Genomic DNA, 15,988 nt, shown 5'->3' with positions numbered 1-15,988 from the left:
CCCACTTCTTTAGTATAAATATTAGTAACTAGCCCTTAACACACGTAAATAATTAATAATCATTAATTAAAAGCACTGCAAATGGCGTGCTTTTAGTAAATTTTAGTGCATTTTTCAGCTCCCAACGGCATATTTGAATGCTCGGAAACGGTCACACTCGAACGAGACGAAGACGACGACGACGCAACTTGTAGCAGTAAAAATATTTATACGAATTTGCCGTGTTTAAACAATTTAACCAAACTAAATGTTATTTGAAATTAAAGTGAAAATGTGAACGTTGTGTTTGCTTTCGAAATGACATCAATTTAAAATGCATTTCAACGCAATAGCACTCTGTGAAAATTTCGTACAGGCAAAAAAGAGCCGATTTTTAGTGGAAGAAGAAGCAGCAGTAGCAGCAGCAGCCGAACAGGCAGTAAAAGCAATCGTCGAATACACGGACAAAGCGCACGGCGAATGAAAGGCGTGTGAAGAGAAAACTTGCAAAAATTACAGCAGCAGCAGCAACAACACTGCGGCGGCAGGCAAAAAAGTGTGTTTAGAAAAGAAATTAAAAACACACGAACATATACATACACACATCCATGCAAAACGAATAAACACACACATACAAGAGAATTGGTGCAAAAGCTAATAATAAAAAAAACGAAGTAAAATAGCGCGCGGTTTAATAATAAATAATTATATGTATGCGCGCAAAACATGTGAATAGCCGGGGAGCCGCTAATACAAATACGAATACGAAAAATCAATGATTGTAATAAAATTCCGTATTCTCGCTATCGCTCCTCCCTCTCGCCCTGCCGCTCTCGCACTCGCTCCCGCTCTCTCTGCCTCTCTCTACTCTCTTTCGCGAGCGCAGCAGCAGCAGCCTCTCGAATGGTGTGTTTGTGTTTCTTGTTGATTTTGTGATAAAATTGCAATCAGCAGCACACGACACTCGCCAAAATAATAGTATTCAAAGTATTAGGGCGCTCAAAAAACGACAGATAGCCAAAGCCAACAGTAAACAACAAAGGTGCGTATGCAACAGCAGCAACAATATCAACAAACGGCCATCTGTGAAGCTGTGCGTTCGAGTGTGCGTGCGTGTGGTGTGTGCGAGAGTGTGTGGCAAAAAGTAGAACGTGCGAGAGAAAACCCGCGTACCCAATTTGATGACGTCTTCAACTAGACAACAACAATGCAGCAATATCGGCACTAATGTAGATTTTACTCATATTTTTTGTTATTGTTGTACATGCCGACAGCGACGCCAGCAGAGCTCCGGGCAGCGGCAGAAAAGAGAGGGAGAGATGGACCGGTATTTTTTGTAGTCACTGCAAGTTTAGGTACTCAGCCCTTGGGCTTCGATGATCACAGGTTTGGGCACTCGAATAGTTTCGCCACCTGGTTTCATAATAGATTCCGATAACACCTCCTGTTTTAAATGATAACAGCTGACAGCCCATAGTTTTCACTCTCTGTGTACATTCGCTAGTTTGAGTTAAGTTCGCCGTCGACCGTATTCAAATCGGTCGTACAGTTTTCCCAGCCATTGGATATATAGCCGATAGTGCCTAGTAACTGATGCACCTGTCCGCACAGCCAATTGACCTTATCGCCACGCGCCCTGTCTCTCCGAGTTGTCACTCAGCCAACCACCCACCCAACCCCACTTGCACCCGCTCGCTCCCGCACAGTGTCTCCCATATTTTGGGGCCCCGTTTCATTGCCTCCGGAGACGAGTTCTGATTTGAATGTCTGTTTGACTGACAGGCGGACTATGCTGCCCGCTGGCCTTTAGGCATTTAGGTAGAAACCTACCTGTGTACAATGTGTACTAAGCCGAGAGGCCAAGAGCATCACTGTCTACTCCTCACTCACCTGTGCGGAACGAGGTAGGAGGGAATCCACCAAAGTGGATTGCAAAAGTATTCCACCAAATAGAAATAGAGTTGTTACCTTCAATACATACAATGTATGTAAGGTACTTCAACTCGTGTTAGCCTTATTTTTCGATAGAAACCAGTAAAAACGTGTAAAAAGGAAGAAATTTTAAATGAAGGTGCAAAATCTAAATGGTTATTAGAATAGTACGTCTCTTAGCTTAGCAATTTTATTATTGCAGTAACAAGAATATATTTTTAACTAAAATAAATAAAACTAAAATCGGAGTAATAGCGAAACCTTCTTAATTACCAATTCAATTTAGTTATGGCACACTTCGACTCCAATTGGACGTATTTCCATGTGTCATAATAATTTAAAGAAAATAAATATAACACCATTAAAGTTAGTTAAATTAAAAATAAATGATTCGCCAGTTGTTTAGTCCTGGTTTAATTTAAACATTTTAACCAAATATTCAAGGTGGTACAAAAGTTTTGACGGTTAGTGTGGCACTTGTGCCGTTTTGTCGACAATGCGCGCGCTCCCTCTCTCGCACTCACGCAAGTACGGTCGCACACACTGACACAAATACACGAACAGACCGCACTTCACACAGGCTCACGAAAATTTGCAACACACATACACACGAAATCTCGCTCGCTCTCACTCATGCTCTCTTTTTCTCTCTCCCTCTGCTCTTCTTTTTCTGTTTTTAGTGGTTGTGCAAGAAGAAGCAGCAACAATCAGGCAAAAAAATACCTGAAAAAAATAAACGGTAAAACGAAGAAGTGGCGACACACACACGCACGACGAGAGCGCGCTAAAAAGTTTATTAAGTAAAATCTGAAAAGTAAAGGCACACCACGGTGCGTTCCATTCCCCATTCGCAGAAATATATATTTTATTAAAAATGGTGGAAGTAATAGAGCGGCGGAGAACGGCTGCGTGAGCCAAAGCGCGGCCAATTAAAAAACAACAACAGCACAGAAGTAGCAGCAGCCGCTAAAGAGAAGAAGAAGACGTCGACGACGAAGAAGCTGAAGCTGAAACAACCGAAGAGGAGGAGACAGCAAGAGCCTCGAAAAGTACATAAAAAAAAGTATAAAAATTTAAATACGCTCGAAGTCGGTAGACAAAAAGCGAACTAGCGACGAAAGAGAGGCGAGAAAACCCAAACTCCGAAATCAGACAACCACCTTGCCCAGCGCAACAATAGCAACAACAACATCATCATCATCAGCAGCAGCAACAACCACAACAACAACAAAACGCAGCTACAGCCAACAACCAACATCACACAAACAAAATGTACGGAAAATCAAAGACATCGGCGGTTCCATCGGACGCCCAGGCCCGCGAAAAGTTGGCCCTGTACGTGTACGAGTATCTGCTGCACGTCGGCGCCCAGAAGGCGGCACAGACATTCCTCTCGGAGATCCGATGGGAGAAGAACATAACGCTAGGCGAGCCGCCGGGATTCCTGCACACCTGGTGGTGCGTCTTCTGGGACCTGTACTGTGCGGCGCCAGAGCGCCGGGATCAGTGCGATCACAGCTCGGAGGCCAAGGCCTTCCACGACTACGGCTTTGTAAGCTCCGGCTACGGAGTGAACGGAATTGGACCCGGTGGACCCCACAATGCTGGCGGACCAGCGCCCAGTCCCCTGGGACAAATGCCGCCCGGCGGCGATGGCGGTCCCATGGGTCCCGGCGGACCGATGGGGCCGAACTTCTTCCCCAACTCGACGATGCGGCCGTCGCCACCGACGCATGCCTCCAGTCCACAACCGCCGCCGTCGCAAATGATGCCAGGCCAGCCGCCGTTCATGGGCGGACCCCGATACCCGGGTGGACCGCGGCCAGGCGTGCGTATGCAGGGCATGGGCAATGAATTCAACGGACCTCCCGGCCAGCCCATGATGCCCAACAGCATGGATCCGACACGGCCAGGAGGAGGGATGGGACCGATGAATCCGCGCATGAATCCGCCACGCGGTCCTGGCGGCATGGGACCGATGGGCTACGGCGGACCAGGAGGAATGCGCGGTCCAGCACCGGGACCAGGCGGAATGCCGCCCATGGGCATGGGCGGAGCGGGCGGAAGACCGCCGCAATGGCAGCCGAACGCTTCGGCGCCACTGAATGCGTACTCGTCATCATCGCCAGGAAACTATGGACCCGGATCGAATGGACCGCCGGGACCGGGAACGCCCATAATGCCGTCACCGCAGGATAACACGCAAGGCGGTCCAGTGGGCGGACCCGGCGACAGCATGTATGCCCTGATGAAACCCGAGTTCCCGATGGGCGGAGGGCCGGATGGCGGCGGTGGAGGAGGAGGTCCCGGCGGCATGGGACCGATGGGCGGCGGGCCAAATTCAATGGGCCCCGTACTTAATGGCGGCGGCGGACCCGACGGGTCCGGTTTGGATGGCATGAAAAACTCGCCAGCCAACGGAGGACCTGGAACGCCGCGCGAAGACTCTGGCAGCGGTATGGGTGATTACAATCTGGGCGGATTCGGCGGACCCGGCGAGAACGATCAAACGGAATCGGCGGCCATTCTGAAGATCAAGGAGAGCATGCACGAGGAGGCCAAGCGGTTCGAGAAAGACACAGATCATCCGGACTACTTCATGCCATAACAACATCACCAGCAACAGCAGCAGCAGCATCAGCAGCATCTCAATACGGTGGCAGCAGCTGTGGCAGCTGTGGTGGCGGCTGCGGCGTCCAACGGATCGGCGGCGGGCAGCTCCTCGGCCGCTTCTATTGCGGCTGCTGCTCTTGGGGCCGCCGCGTCCAATCTGCTCAGCAATGGCAACAACAATTTCTGAAGGCAAAGACCACACGCAACACCACAACACACAGCAAATAAGAACGCGGTAGTAGAAATCCTTGATACATAAGCATAAAGTAATTAACATTTAACGCATGTATGAGAAATAGAAAAAGCGAAACAAAAAGAAAAAGCAAAGCCCTTAAATATAATAGACTAAAGCAGCAAATGTAAAATTGTGAAAAGATCAAACGGACGCAGAAGCGTTCTGTTGTCACTGCCCTGTCCTTAGACCTGTATTTCTCGCTGTTGATTTTAGATAAGTTCGTTTCGTTGTTGTATTCTATGCTTAACTTTAGTTTTCGATCGAAAATTCAACTCGTAAAATGGCACTGAAAGTCAGGAGGAGGCCGCAGGGCAGTGGCGGTCAGAATGGAAGTGTTTTGCGGAAAAACTTGAGATAATACTGAAAAGTAAAGAAAACAAAACCAAGCAACAAAAACAGTAAACGTAATGAACAAACAAATGCGGTCGAGCTTCCGTAAGTCGGACCACAACTAGAAACAGTTCGCGGTATGGACGTTCGACTGTATGCTTAAAGTAATGTTAAACATGTATGCAACAAGTTTAGTGAGCCTTGTGTTTAGTTTAGTTGTTGCAAGCACTCACCTCACTGCAAACTACCAAGATCCATTCGCCTGTCCCCTAATTATACCCATTCACTTGCTTATATAGAAAAGAGATACAGACCACATAATCGCAGATCGCAGATCAATTGTTTTTTAAGCAAGGCAGCAAATCGAAAGCAAGCATATGAATGGAATAATTATAATGATATGCATAATACCTAGTTGAGTATATAGTTAGCATTATTGGACTTGTATATGGATAGTCTGTAACCACACTCATTCACATGCACTCATCTTGAACTGCGCTCCGTTTTGCAGAATGGGCAATGTCTAGATCGTTTCGCTTGGCCCAAATTATATTCGTTTTCAATTCTCATTGTACAAATTGTAAACTCGGCACTTTGTGGTCGTTTCCCTACGCTTCTATTCAGTCTGCCGTCTGTGTTTGTTTGGTTGCTTGCTCAAACGTTTTTGTTGTATTGTTTTGTGTCTTTTTGTCTCCCCCATTTGTCGTATGCGTTTGTATGTATTTATATATTTTAACCAAACAACTAATATGAAAATCGTTATTTAAGTTCCTTCCAACGGCGAGCAATACCACTTGTATGAGATGAGATATGTATGAAAACACGATATGTACGATTTTTCTCACTTTGGAGAGCGGCAACAGTTTGCACTCGTTTCGATTTCCTCACGGCATTGTGTGTGCATTAGGGCAGCGAATGAAAATTATATGGAAAGCTAGATATATGTAAACATTATATATAGACAGAAACAGATACAGATGTAGCCTATTGTATGCACTAATTTATTGCAAAATAGCTACGCGCATAACTATAAGATTTAGCTGTTTAATATGCATATAAAGTATATATTATATATTTCGTAAAGGCAGCAGAAGCAGCAACAATTGTAGAAACATAACCTAATGAAAAGTTTACTTCAAATATCACACTTAACTTGAATGCTGTACAAACAAAAGTCGTAAAGTGCATAATATATAAATAAATCTAATATACACACTGTATATGTCTGTGCTAGCATCCTTTCAGCGATACAGCAGCACATTTAGCATTCATAGAGAATCCAACCAACCCGTACCCGTACAGTAGCATTAGAATCGAAGCTAATCTATAAGCCCAGCAACATAAACAAATCAAAAGGAATCCGCATAAAGAAACTAATTTCTTTAAAACAAACACGCCCACATTGACACACACACACACACACACACACACACACACCACAAAGCACACACAAATCAATTGATAAATTAATTAAACAAACAAAAAATGTAAAAGTCTATTTTAAATATTGTATATGTTTAATATGCCGGAATTTATAATACGATCGAGAGCGGAGTGGAGAAATTTATAGTATGTGCTGCATGAATTATATCTAAATTATAGTATGGAATGCCGCATCGATGATGCGACAATGAAGAAGCGAAAAACTTAAATAGTGGCTAAGTTAAATTTATTTACTAACGCTTTGGGTTTGAGCGTTTCAATTGCTGGATCTATATAAACCACAAACAAAATATATAAGTGTAATGGAGCGGAATTAAGTAAACAAAAGGTATAAGTCGCCCAAACCACAAATAACAAAAACAAAAAAATGGCAAAAAGTAACACTGAAAAATCGAAAAAAATGAAGGGAATACAAAAACCGATTGAATATGGAATATGTTTAAATAAGTATTTTAGTGTTAATTATACAATTTACAAGTACACAACACAAACAAAACAACAACAATATAATATAAAAATGAAATAAAGTTTTAAAACAATATTTGTAAAAAGTAAAGAAATAGAAGCGTTTTCCGTTTTGGGGTTTTGGAATGGATTCTCTAATCCTAGTCATCAAAAAAGCTCTTCTGAAGATAATTCAATATATACATTTTAAATATAATGAAATAGGCAAGATGAGTATCTTAGTAATGGGAAGAAATGGAGGAGATCTTAATGATCAGAACTATTTTTCAAAGGGTAGCGAAGGCTTTGCGTTCATGTAGCCCCAACATCCATTTGGTATTCCATAATGGTCTGCTATTTGCAATCACAACACCACCAGTTGGACCCAATCTGCTGATTGCATACATCATCAAAGAGATTTCAGTTCCCGCTGGCAATAATTGAACAATTTTGCAGAAAACGCGTGTGGCCGGCCGGTTGGCTATCTGCCTATCTGGCTATCTGGCTCTGGCTGAGACAATTGGTCCGGCACACGCACATGGCTAATGAATGAACACCACCGGCCATTCGGACAGGGAACGGGTGTGGTATTGGTTGTCGGGGCAACCGGCCGTTCGATTGTGGCCCATACAAATGGATGGGGCTGATACACACACTGACTGGACACTGGGAACGTGTTGACGTTAGGCCTGGCGCTGCACAAAATCGATAGGTTCAGGAGTGTGGAACAATGCAAATACAGCGAAGTTCATCCGAGGGCTGCTCGCGAGATCAGAAAATCGAGTACTGCCACTAATCCCATAAATGCGGCAAAGTGGCGTCCTGTTTTTACACTTGCATGGGTCTGATGCGGACAGTTGGAGGCGTGGGAGGTGGTGGCAGCGACGCACAGTTGCCGGAGGAGCCGGTGTCCACAATCAATCATTGCCCGACCTACCGGCAGATCCCAGGTGCCGGAACGGGTGCGGGATCAGCACCAGCCAAGCGAGTGCCCGTCCTATTTTCCACCAACCGGGGCCTTTATCTGCGCCTAGCCCAACCACTGGCTGATAAGATGGAGGTCCTGACACTGCAGCCACGCGGCCAGAACTACAACATCAGCTTCTGCGACCTGGAGCGCTGGGTGAGTTCGGTTTTGCAGAAAGTAATCTGTGTACGGAGTTCACAAACTGTTCTGCGCAGAGTACCAATCGGGCCAATGTGGTCAGCCTGGAGGACACCTTTACTATCATGCAGCAGCGAAATATGTCGCCGGAGTCTGTGAACTACCAGCCACGCCTGTGGAAGAACAACGTCAGCTACAGCCTGATGCACTGAACTGAAAGCACCTCAAGAGATTATATCTAAACGATACAATAGCAGTATGTCGATACTCAGACGTCTCGTATGTAAATTTAAATACAACTCTTTTTACTTTAATTAATTCCTAAAACAGAGTTCTAATTCGATTTATATACTAGTGGGTGCAAGTGAAGGTTTCTCAGGCTGAGTTGCTGGTCAGTGAAGCCATCAGAAACTCCATTTTGTTGAGAAAGCTCTTGCCCTCGATTTTGTCGAACCTCACCTAGAAAAAGGATGAAAATCAATCCGCTTCCTTGGCCTGTTTTCCAATAATGGACTCACCTCTTTGAATGTGCCCCCCAGATTTTCCCACAGCTTTTCCGGTACAAGTGGACTCGGGAAGAAATCCTGTCGTGGGCTTCTCGCTATATATACCTTAACATCTATCTGGGGATCGCAGCGAATCTGAACGGCAATCATGCGATCGCTATTGGGAGAGGCCAAAAGGCATGAACTGGCATTTCCCAGCGGCTCCACCTTTCCGACACCCAAGTGGTTGCTGTTCGACAGCACAGTCCAGGCCATGTAGCGAGCAAGGGTAATCAGGCAGGAGATCTGGTGGGAGTTGATCTGGCAGAGGATCAGGTCGCGGAGTTCCTGCGGCTCGTAGGACAGCCGCATAACGCGGCCGTCCCGACAAATGCCTTTAAGAGAGCGCTCCTTGACGTGGATCACCAGTGAGGTGCGTCCAATGGCATCGTATCCGTGCGTTACAATGTTGATTTTCACACACGACATGGTGGGACTGTTCATAGCGTTCCAATGCGACACAATCTGCGGATCTTTTACGTCTCTGGCCAGCGTATCGAGCACGTATTGCGTTCGCTTGCGCATGAAAATGTGCTGCGCCTGGGCGATGATCTGTTCGAGTATGGTCTGCGACTTGGTCATGTCCAATAACGTTTCCCGATCCGCAGCCATTGGACCGGCCAGCATGCGTTTCTTAGTCGGTCCCAATGGAGCGCTGGCCGGATGGGGAAAGGGATGGTGTGAGTTCTTGTAGTGCACCTCGCGCAGAAGCTGATGCAGCGAGTGTTCCAGAACATGGTCATGATCGTTTATTGGCGCCGGCTGACTGGAATCGAAGGTGGTTGAGTGGCACAACGAGATAATTAGTTGGATGTTAGGCAGCAGGGTGGCACGAATTTGGTTGCCGATGACCACATGTGGAATTGGGGCCTGCAGTTGGATAGCTTCACGTGCCAACTGGGCGAATAGCTCCTTGCAGAAGAGCACATTCTGGGCGAACTCCAGCGTCTTCTGCCAGACTCCCACCTGGGCTGTTATATTGGGTCCGTGGCCCATCAGATTAACCTGGGCGGTGCACAAGTCCTCCTGATCCTTTTGTGTAATCACCTTAATGTAAGCAACACCCTGAAGCTCCGCTGGTACAATCACCCGCAATGCGGAGCTAGCTTTAAGTTGCATGCCATTGTTGCCGGAGGTGCTACTACTGCTGTTGGATGAGCTGGCGGTGTCCTCATCTCCGGTCTCTTCAGCTTTGGTCACCTCGAAGGTGCCGCTCATGCCAAACTTTGAGCCCGCTGTGCGGTAACTGAGATCCCCGATAATTGCATTGGAAACCTTCTTCAGGCGCCAGTTCTGTCGCAGGCGCAGTAGCTCTATATGAAAATCTGACACATTTCGGTTACGCTGCTCACTGTGGGCGTTCCGCAGGCGCTCCGCCCCACTGAGAAGCACTTGGGCCGCCTGTGAGATGGCTTTCTTGCGGCTGTACACCTGCACAATGGGCTTGGTGTCGTCAGCCTCTTCCAGCAGGGGATCGAGCACAAGATAGCGCTTATCCTTGGCGATGGAGATCACATCGGACAGCACACATATCTCCGTGAGCGCATCCTTCAGTTTGTTGCGTACCGCATCCCAGGGCCACAGGCTCTCTTGGAACTGGGTCGCGTCCTTGTCCTCGTCGGTGGCCGCCGCCGCCGTCTTCTCCTCCTTCTTGAGGTCGTCCAGCGACGTCTTGCTGAAATCTATGCGTGCCGCACATTTCGCCAGACTTTCGGACAAAGTTGGCGGCCTACAAAGAAAAAGACACAACACAATAAATTTTTGAGAAGTGGACCTGCTGGCTTGGAAATACATACGGTTGATACAACTCGGTGCCATCGTAGCCAATCTCACGTATCTGGTTCTCGCAAGTCGTTTCCACTGAAATATTCACGGAATTCGACATATTTACGCCGGGAAACAAAACATTTGGTGTGTCCAAGCAAAAATAAAGAACAGTGCTGGAAAGCGTCTGCGGCCGGCTATCGATAAATGAGTACTCGAAAATAACACATTTTCCAGCTTAGTAACGAAGGTCCTATATATAATAAAATGATAAAATAAAAAACGTGTAACATTTCGAAAATAAACTTGGCCTCGACTTATCAATTTATACGGATTGTAAAAGAAGGCAGCAGTCTTAAATATGTCGCGCCTTTTATATTCGCGTATCAGCAAGCACCTCATCAGAGTTGCCACCTAGTGCCAGTTCGAAAACACACCAACACTGGAATCATTACTTTCATATTTTTGACTTGACTTGAATTAACATCTCCAACTCATTCCCGCCTAGTATGTTGTTTCTGAAGGACAAGCGTTCCACCCTGGACGTGGCAGAGCACACAGTGATCATACCGAGCATTTGCGTGGGAAACGCGGCGCAGCTGGCCTGCGACCTGTTGATCGCGTCCAAGGAACTCCACCGAATTGGTTCCATCACACATCCAGCTTTGATTCCGGTCTACGGACCCTCCGCCTATCAGCACGAGCCCAAAGAGAAGGTCTCCTCATGCGAACTGTACGAGGGCGTGGAGGACAAACTACTTGTGGTGCAATTCCGGGCGCCGTGGGTTGCCCGCCACACCAATCATTTCCAGAAGGAACTGGTGGAGCTCCTCAAGGACGCCCGACGTGTAGTCATCCTAAGCGGCAGTTTCGGCTTCGAGAAACGGGTGATTGAGGAGTCCCCATGGGCTTACCGCGCTAGCGACAATTTCAAGGAGAAGCACGCTGCCCAGCTGGGCAACGAGGAGCTCATCAAGTGGAAGGAGCACAAAGGCGATGCCATCTACGGCGGCGGCAATGCCCTGCAGCTGTTCAAAGCCTTCGATGAGCAGAAGGTGCCCGTCATGCTGTTATTCCGCTATCTCCTCGAGGGCGACAACTCCACAGACGCTTCTCTGATCGTCCGGGAACTTAACGAACTTTGCGAAGACTTCCTTCAGCTGCGAAACGGAGGCGATGGCAGTTTTAAACTCACAGTGCCCAAGTCCTGGAACCTACTTTTCGGCAATGATGTTACCGAACTTCTCTTTTAAGCGTCTACATATATTTTTCGGTGCTTTCAAATAAATGTTAATCTTTTGGTGTAGGATAAAAGAGATTGCTAGACGTGTGCTCCCGAAAGAACTCTCTGCCATGCTCCTGGTGGTCCTGGCGAGTGGTCAGCGTCTGCCTGAAGTTGGGCTCTCGTGCGTGCACACATGCTCCCAGCCAGGCGCTTAATGTTGGCTCATCCGACTCGTAGATGGCGAACTTTGACTGGAACGGTCGCATTGCCATCAGCTCCTTGGTCAGTCGCTCCTTGAGGCCCCTGAACTGCGCACAACCGCCTGTAAGATACACGTGCTCTACCAAGCGCTGCTGCTCATCAGCGGGAAATAGCTTCAGCACGAATGCTATTAGTTCAGCCAGGCCTGCCTCTGAGCAACCAATCATGCTGGGCTGGAACAGAACCTCCGGCACGCGGATGTTCTCAACCCCAAAGTGCAGCTGGTAGTTTTCGGCGGCACTCTGTGCTGGAACATTAGAGTTGCCGTCGAAGTTGGCATCATAGTGATTTAGGATCTTATCGAACTGCAGTAACTTTTCGTTATCTGCATCCGAGTCGCTGTCATCGTTGTAGCGATTGATCCGTTTGTACACGTCCCAGTCATTGTCGTTCATCCCAAAGCCATCATCCTCCTCCTCGCCATTCGCTTTGCGCCGCTTCTCGTTCTTGGCCAGTGATGAAATGATTCGCATCCGCTCCTGCGCTGCGTGGGTGTGCCGCTTGGCCTGCTCGGAGCGCTGCTGCTGGCGGGCCTGCTTGCGACCGAGTATTTTCTCTCGTTTATCATGAAGTTCGGCCAACCAGTCCGCCTGCGACATGCCCTCAGGAGGTTTCGGCATCTTATCCAGCTTCTCCTGCTGCTTGCTGGGACGCGGGGCACTCTGAGCCCTCTCCTGGGCACGCTTAATACGCGACTTTATGGTGGCGATGAGGGAATCTAAATCCTCCAAAGTACCGATCTGCTGTTGCTGTAAAGCTCGTTCAAACTTCTCCAGCTTTTTCTGCTCGTACAGTTGCCTCAGCTTGTTGTAGACGAATAGCTGCTGCTCATCCTCGCGAAGTTTCTCCCGCTCGCGACGATTCTTGATTTCCAACAGACGATGGGCCAGCTCGCGGCGCTTCTCCTGCTTCTGCTCAGCGGTGAGCATGGCATTAGTGGCGGTAACCGCATTGTATGGCAGTTGAATCTTCATGATGTGCTCATCGTAGTAGTCCATCTGGGCCCATTGCACCAGCTCCTCCCTGTAATCCACAGCAATGTGGCAGTGCTCATGGACCAGTTTCTCCATTCGACTGATGGTGATGGCATTCAAATGGACGGGGTACTTCATTTGCATGAGCCGGAAGAGGTAGGTGATGATGTGGTAGCCACCCACATTCAAGCGACGCACGTGCTCCAGCTGGAGTTTGCCATCTAACACGGGGATGACGTGGGTGGTGCTGTAGCCAAAGGAAATAATAAGGGCATCGGATATCTAAGAGAAATCTCGTATTAGTTTGAAGTAAGAAATTGAATGGACCTTTGAATAACCTTTTTCTGCTTTTGCTGATGGTGTTTCCAGCTGTACAGCGCATCAATGCCGTAGGATACAGCCGGAATGCCGTAGCACTCGAAGAGCAGCTCGTTCATCTGCTGGCGGCAAAAGTTGGGGTTTGCCAGCGCCTCTGTAAGGATGATTGGGTGGTCAATCTTATCCTGCCCCTCGAATCCCATCTTGGAGAATATGTAGTCGAAGATCTGCTCCTGGTGATTCCAGTTGGTTATCACATTCCGCTCGAATGGACTCTTCAGATGCGCACGCACCGCCTCGATGTTGGTGATGTCGTTGCCCACCTGGATCTCGGCAGATTGCTCCACCGCTGCCTGCGAGGAGGATCCTTCGGATGAGATGTGCTGAGTAGCTGCTTCCTTTTTGCGATCCTTGCGCGGCTTGGTCAGCACATTGCGGAAGCGCAGCTCCGGCTCCTTGGAGTTGCTCCAGCCCACGCGGCACTCGTAGGATCCATTATCGATGACCAAAACACGTTTACCCGCCATCTCAATAGGTTATTTCATTACTGTTCATTCGACAAACACTCAATTTCGCTTTCCACCCGATTCGTAAACAGAAATGCCGCAAACCAGTGTTGTAGAGTGCCTGTGTTCTAGTTTCAATTCTAAATCCGAATGTGTTGCCTTACAATTTAATTTTCTTAGATCTTCAAACATTCGAGTGTGTTTTTAACTATTTTCGTGAAAAATAAAATTTAAAAAGTTCCAAACTTTCAATACATCTAAAACTTGCTAAACACCCAACACTTTTACCTAAAACAAAATGGTGTTTGCAGTCGCTAACATTGAATCGAAGTACTGCAAGGGTGAGGGCAAGGTATTATATGTATTACTGGTTCATTGTTGATAGAAATCGTAAAGAAATCTGTAAATATTCAGTGTCGTAAAGTGCCAAACATACAGTAAAACAAAAGCTTTTGTGTAACGGTTCTACCGTAATGGAGAATCTCCATTAAAAAAGCGCATCAGCGCAGTAGTCTTGAAAAATTCCAATTGGAAAAAACTTATTGTCTTTTAAACTAATTTTAATCTCTCCTCATATATAAAATGTTCGTCAAAGTGAAGATAGATGACGATGGAAACACAAGCCTGGTATGCTTTTAATTACTTTGCAACATTGAGCAGTTTTCTTAGGCACACGCACATATGTACATGTTTTGGATTCTTCATAAATGAAGATATAATTGAAGCTTAAATTTAATAAATTTAATATTTAGATTATTTATCAACCCCATACAGAAGCCGGAAATGTTTGAGCTCAAGAATAATGCGACCATTGGCGAATTGAAGCAAAAACTGGAGGTGAAGGTGGGTCTTCCATTGGCACGCCTGAACGTAAAGAGCTTCCACAAGTCCCTCGAAAACGAAGAGTACATTACCAATCTGCTCCGTGTCCAAGACAAAAACGATTCCACTCAACCGATGCCGACGCTTAATGGCACGTCCTTTTCGCTGTATCACGAGAAATCCTTCGTTGGGTTTCTTCAATTTTACACAATACCTGAAGGAAAGACCCAACAAGATTTCTTAAATCTGCCCAAAAGCTCTATGCTGCTGCCCGTCGACAGGCTACCTCATTTCTGCGAGGCGTCGGACTCGCAAGATTCCTCTGCTTCGAGTACCTCGCACAAGACGAACACCAGCTTTGAATCCGCCAGCACGAGCGGCAGCGCGGAAGCGCGAAAGAGGAGGGTGAGCGCCTCCGATGAAGAATCTGCAGCCAAAAGGTATGGGTAATACTATAAAATGATAGTTATGCTCAACATTTCCATTCACAGGCTTAGGAGCAACCAAATGAACGTGGTCAAAGTGGTTCCGCAGCAGAATCTGCTCTCTGACAGGCCAGCCGGAAACATGGCTTCCATTTTTGGCTCCAAGGTTCAGATAATGGCGTGCAAATCGGAGACGAGCACCAGCAGCAGCGCAGTGGAGCCAGTCGCGCAGTGCTGGAATAAGAAGAGGGACTGTTGCCTGCCGCCGAATTGCAAAAACAGAGATACCCGGCCGCCGTATGCGAACACAATGCCCGAGAACCGGAAATACTGTCTGGTGATAACAAACGAGAGTTCGAGCGCAGAAGGTGTGGACACCGTTGCCCTGATGGAACACTTTCATTCTCTATTCGAGGAAAGTGGATCGAGCGTCAGCGATCTCAATTTCAATGAGTGTGCCTCAACGCAGACATTCGACTCCAACATGCTAGTGGTCTGCGAGGATGAGGAAACCGCCCAATGGGTCATTTCAGCCGTCGATGGTGTGTGCCCGCCGCATTCCTGCCAGCTCTTCATCGAGTTCTTCGGCCTTCTGAGGGCGTCCTTCGTTCTGCCGCTGGTCAGTCCGAGCAAGTCGCTGTGTGTGATCTTCGCATTATTGGAGTCGCAGAACCCGGGCCTGAATACCGACAAGTGGGCCGTGGTCAATCGCTGCACCCTGGACTGCAACGATGTGGAGCGACAGGTCGCTCAGTTCTGCGACAACATCGTAATAGATCTGTATCTCGACGATGAAAGTAAGGAGTTCATAACCGAAAGATGCTCCAAATTGCGCTACTGCTTCTGGCAACTTCGATTCAATTTTGCTTGCTAGGGGTGCATGTATTTGGGTTTTCCAAATTTCTTGTTAACTTTTTAGGGCTTATTTACTTGAAATAGTAAAATTGTATGAAGTGAGCAAATTAAACGTGAATGAAAGTTGTTAAAAATCCATTGCTTTACCTCTTGCTTTTCAGGCGTAACAAAAATTTTTATATTCATTTCATTTTATACGAAAGCAAAAAGCG

General features: G+C 47.1%; 6 protein-coding genes across 10 annotated transcripts; 4 read left to right on the top strand and 2 right to left on the bottom strand.

The window, feature by feature from the left end:
• Positions 1-116: 116 nt before the first annotated feature.
• LOC6551958 (single-stranded DNA-binding protein 2) lies at positions 117-6,307 on the top strand. 2 transcript variants are annotated; one of them, XM_001979648.3, is made up of 2 exons: positions 117-535; positions 2,592-6,307. In XM_001979648.3, exon 2 carries the CDS (start codon positions 3,182-3,184, stop codon positions 4,517-4,519), a length of 1,338 nt encoding a protein of 445 aa, XP_001979684.3. In that variant the 5' UTR covers positions 117-535; positions 2,592-3,181; the 3' UTR covers positions 4,520-6,307. The 2 variants fall into 2 exon arrangements, with proteins under 2 accessions (XP_001979684.3, XP_026832061.1); XM_026976260.1 differs by having other exon boundaries at positions 117-1,021; positions 2,592-4,889.
• A 1,289-nt stretch (positions 6,308-7,596) lies between these two features.
• LOC6551959 lies at positions 7,597-8,393 on the top strand. Its single transcript, XM_001979649.3, has 2 exons — positions 7,597-8,099; positions 8,159-8,393. The coding sequence occupies exons 1-2, from the start codon at positions 7,815-7,817 to the stop codon at positions 8,291-8,293; spliced, it is 420 nt and encodes a 139-aa protein (XP_001979685.1). The 5' UTR covers positions 7,597-7,814; the 3' UTR covers positions 8,294-8,393.
• On the bottom strand, positions 8,373-10,614 carry LOC6551960 (mediator of RNA polymerase II transcription subunit 17). Its single transcript, XM_001979650.3, has 3 exons — positions 10,423-10,614; positions 8,600-10,355; positions 8,373-8,540 (listed from the first exon to the last, which is right to left on the bottom strand). The coding sequence occupies exons 1-3, from the start codon at positions 10,509-10,511 to the stop codon at positions 8,457-8,459; spliced, it is 1,929 nt and encodes a 642-aa protein (XP_001979686.1). The 5' UTR covers positions 10,512-10,614; the 3' UTR covers positions 8,373-8,456.
• A 185-nt stretch (positions 10,615-10,799) lies between these two features.
• LOC6551961 (proteasome assembly chaperone 2) lies at positions 10,800-11,708 on the top strand. Its single transcript, XM_001979651.3, has one exon. The coding sequence runs from the start codon at positions 10,900-10,902 to the stop codon at positions 11,641-11,643; it is 744 nt and encodes a 247-aa protein (XP_001979687.1). The 5' UTR covers positions 10,800-10,899; the 3' UTR covers positions 11,644-11,708.
• On the bottom strand, positions 11,630-13,937 carry LOC6551962 (actin-related protein 5). Its single transcript, XM_001979652.2, has 2 exons — positions 13,189-13,937; positions 11,630-13,132 (listed from the first exon to the last, which is right to left on the bottom strand). Exons 1-2 carry the CDS (start codon positions 13,693-13,695, stop codon positions 11,681-11,683), a joined length of 1,959 nt encoding a protein of 652 aa, XP_001979688.1. The 5' UTR covers positions 13,696-13,937; the 3' UTR covers positions 11,630-11,680.
• LOC6551963 lies at positions 13,829-15,912 on the top strand. 4 transcript variants are annotated; one of them, XM_001979653.3, is made up of 3 exons: positions 13,829-14,026; positions 14,449-14,936; positions 14,988-15,912. In XM_001979653.3, exons 1-3 carry the CDS (start codon positions 13,973-13,975, stop codon positions 15,793-15,795), a joined length of 1,350 nt encoding a protein of 449 aa, XP_001979689.2. In that variant the 5' UTR covers positions 13,829-13,972; the 3' UTR covers positions 15,796-15,912. The 4 variants fall into 4 exon arrangements, with proteins under 4 accessions (XP_001979689.2, XP_026832049.1, XP_026832046.1 ...); XM_026976248.1 differs by having other exon boundaries at positions 13,944-14,015; XM_026976245.1 differs by lacking the exon at positions 13,829-14,026 and adding an exon at positions 14,074-14,301.
• The last annotated feature ends 76 nt before the right edge of the window (positions 15,913-15,988 follow it).

This window comes from Drosophila erecta, unplaced genomic scaffold (genome assembly GCF_003286155.1).
Source record: "Drosophila erecta strain 14021-0224.00,06,07 unplaced genomic scaffold, DereRS2 tig00000000-arrow-pilon, whole genome shotgun sequence".
Lineage (NCBI taxonomy): Eukaryota > Metazoa > Arthropoda > Insecta > Diptera > Drosophilidae > Drosophila > Drosophila erecta.
The sequence above is the reverse complement of the archived record's forward strand: the minus strand, read 5'-3'. Positions and strand labels throughout refer to the sequence as shown.

What these genes read in the sequence shown, in the direction of transcription:
- LOC6551958 (XM_001979648.3), top strand. Translation starts at nt 3,182, where the DNA reads ATGTACGGAAAATCAAAGACATCGGCGGTTCCATCGGACGCCCAGGCC.
- LOC6551961 (XM_001979651.3), top strand. Translation starts at nt 10,900, where the DNA reads ATGTTGTTTCTGAAGGACAAGCGTTCCACCCTGGACGTGGCAGAGCAC.
- LOC6551959 (XM_001979649.3), top strand. Translation starts at nt 7,815, where the DNA reads ATGGGTCTGATGCGGACAGTTGGAGGCGTGGGAGGTGGTGGCAGCGAC. An exon ending in TCTGCGACCTGGAGCGCTGG is followed by an intron (nt 8,100 to 8,158) that starts GTGAGTTCGGTT and finishes TGTTCTGCGCAG; the next exon opens with AGTACCAATCGGGCCAATGT.
- LOC6551963 (XM_001979653.3), top strand. Translation starts at nt 13,973, where the DNA reads ATGGTGTTTGCAGTCGCTAACATTGAATCGAAGTACTGCAAGGGTGAG. An exon ending in ACTGCAAGGGTGAGGGCAAG is followed by an intron (nt 14,027 to 14,448) that starts GTATTATATGTA and finishes AACCCCATACAG; the next exon opens with AAGCCGGAAATGTTTGAGCT. An exon ending in GAAGAATCTGCAGCCAAAAG is followed by an intron (nt 14,937 to 14,987) that starts GTATGGGTAATA and finishes TTCCATTCACAG; the next exon opens with GCTTAGGAGCAACCAAATGA.
- LOC6551962 (XM_001979652.2), bottom strand. Translation starts at nt 13,695, where the DNA reads ATGGCGGGTAAACGTGTTTTGGTCATCGATAATGGATCCTACGAGTGC. An exon ending in ATCAGCAAAAGCAGAAAAAG is followed by an intron (nt 13,133 to 13,188) that starts GTTATTCAAAGG and finishes GATTTCTCTTAG; the next exon opens with ATATCCGATGCCCTTATTAT.
- LOC6551960 (XM_001979650.3), bottom strand. Translation starts at nt 10,511, where the DNA reads ATGTCGAATTCCGTGAATATTTCAGTGGAAACGACTTGCGAGAACCAG. An exon ending in GGCACCGAGTTGTATCAACC is followed by an intron (nt 10,356 to 10,422) that starts GTATGTATTTCC and finishes TTTTCTTTGTAG; the next exon opens with GCCGCCAACTTTGTCCGAAA. An exon ending in TGGGGGGCACATTCAAAGAG is followed by an intron (nt 8,541 to 8,599) that starts GTGAGTCCATTA and finishes TCCTTTTTCTAG; the next exon opens with GTGAGGTTCGACAAAATCGA.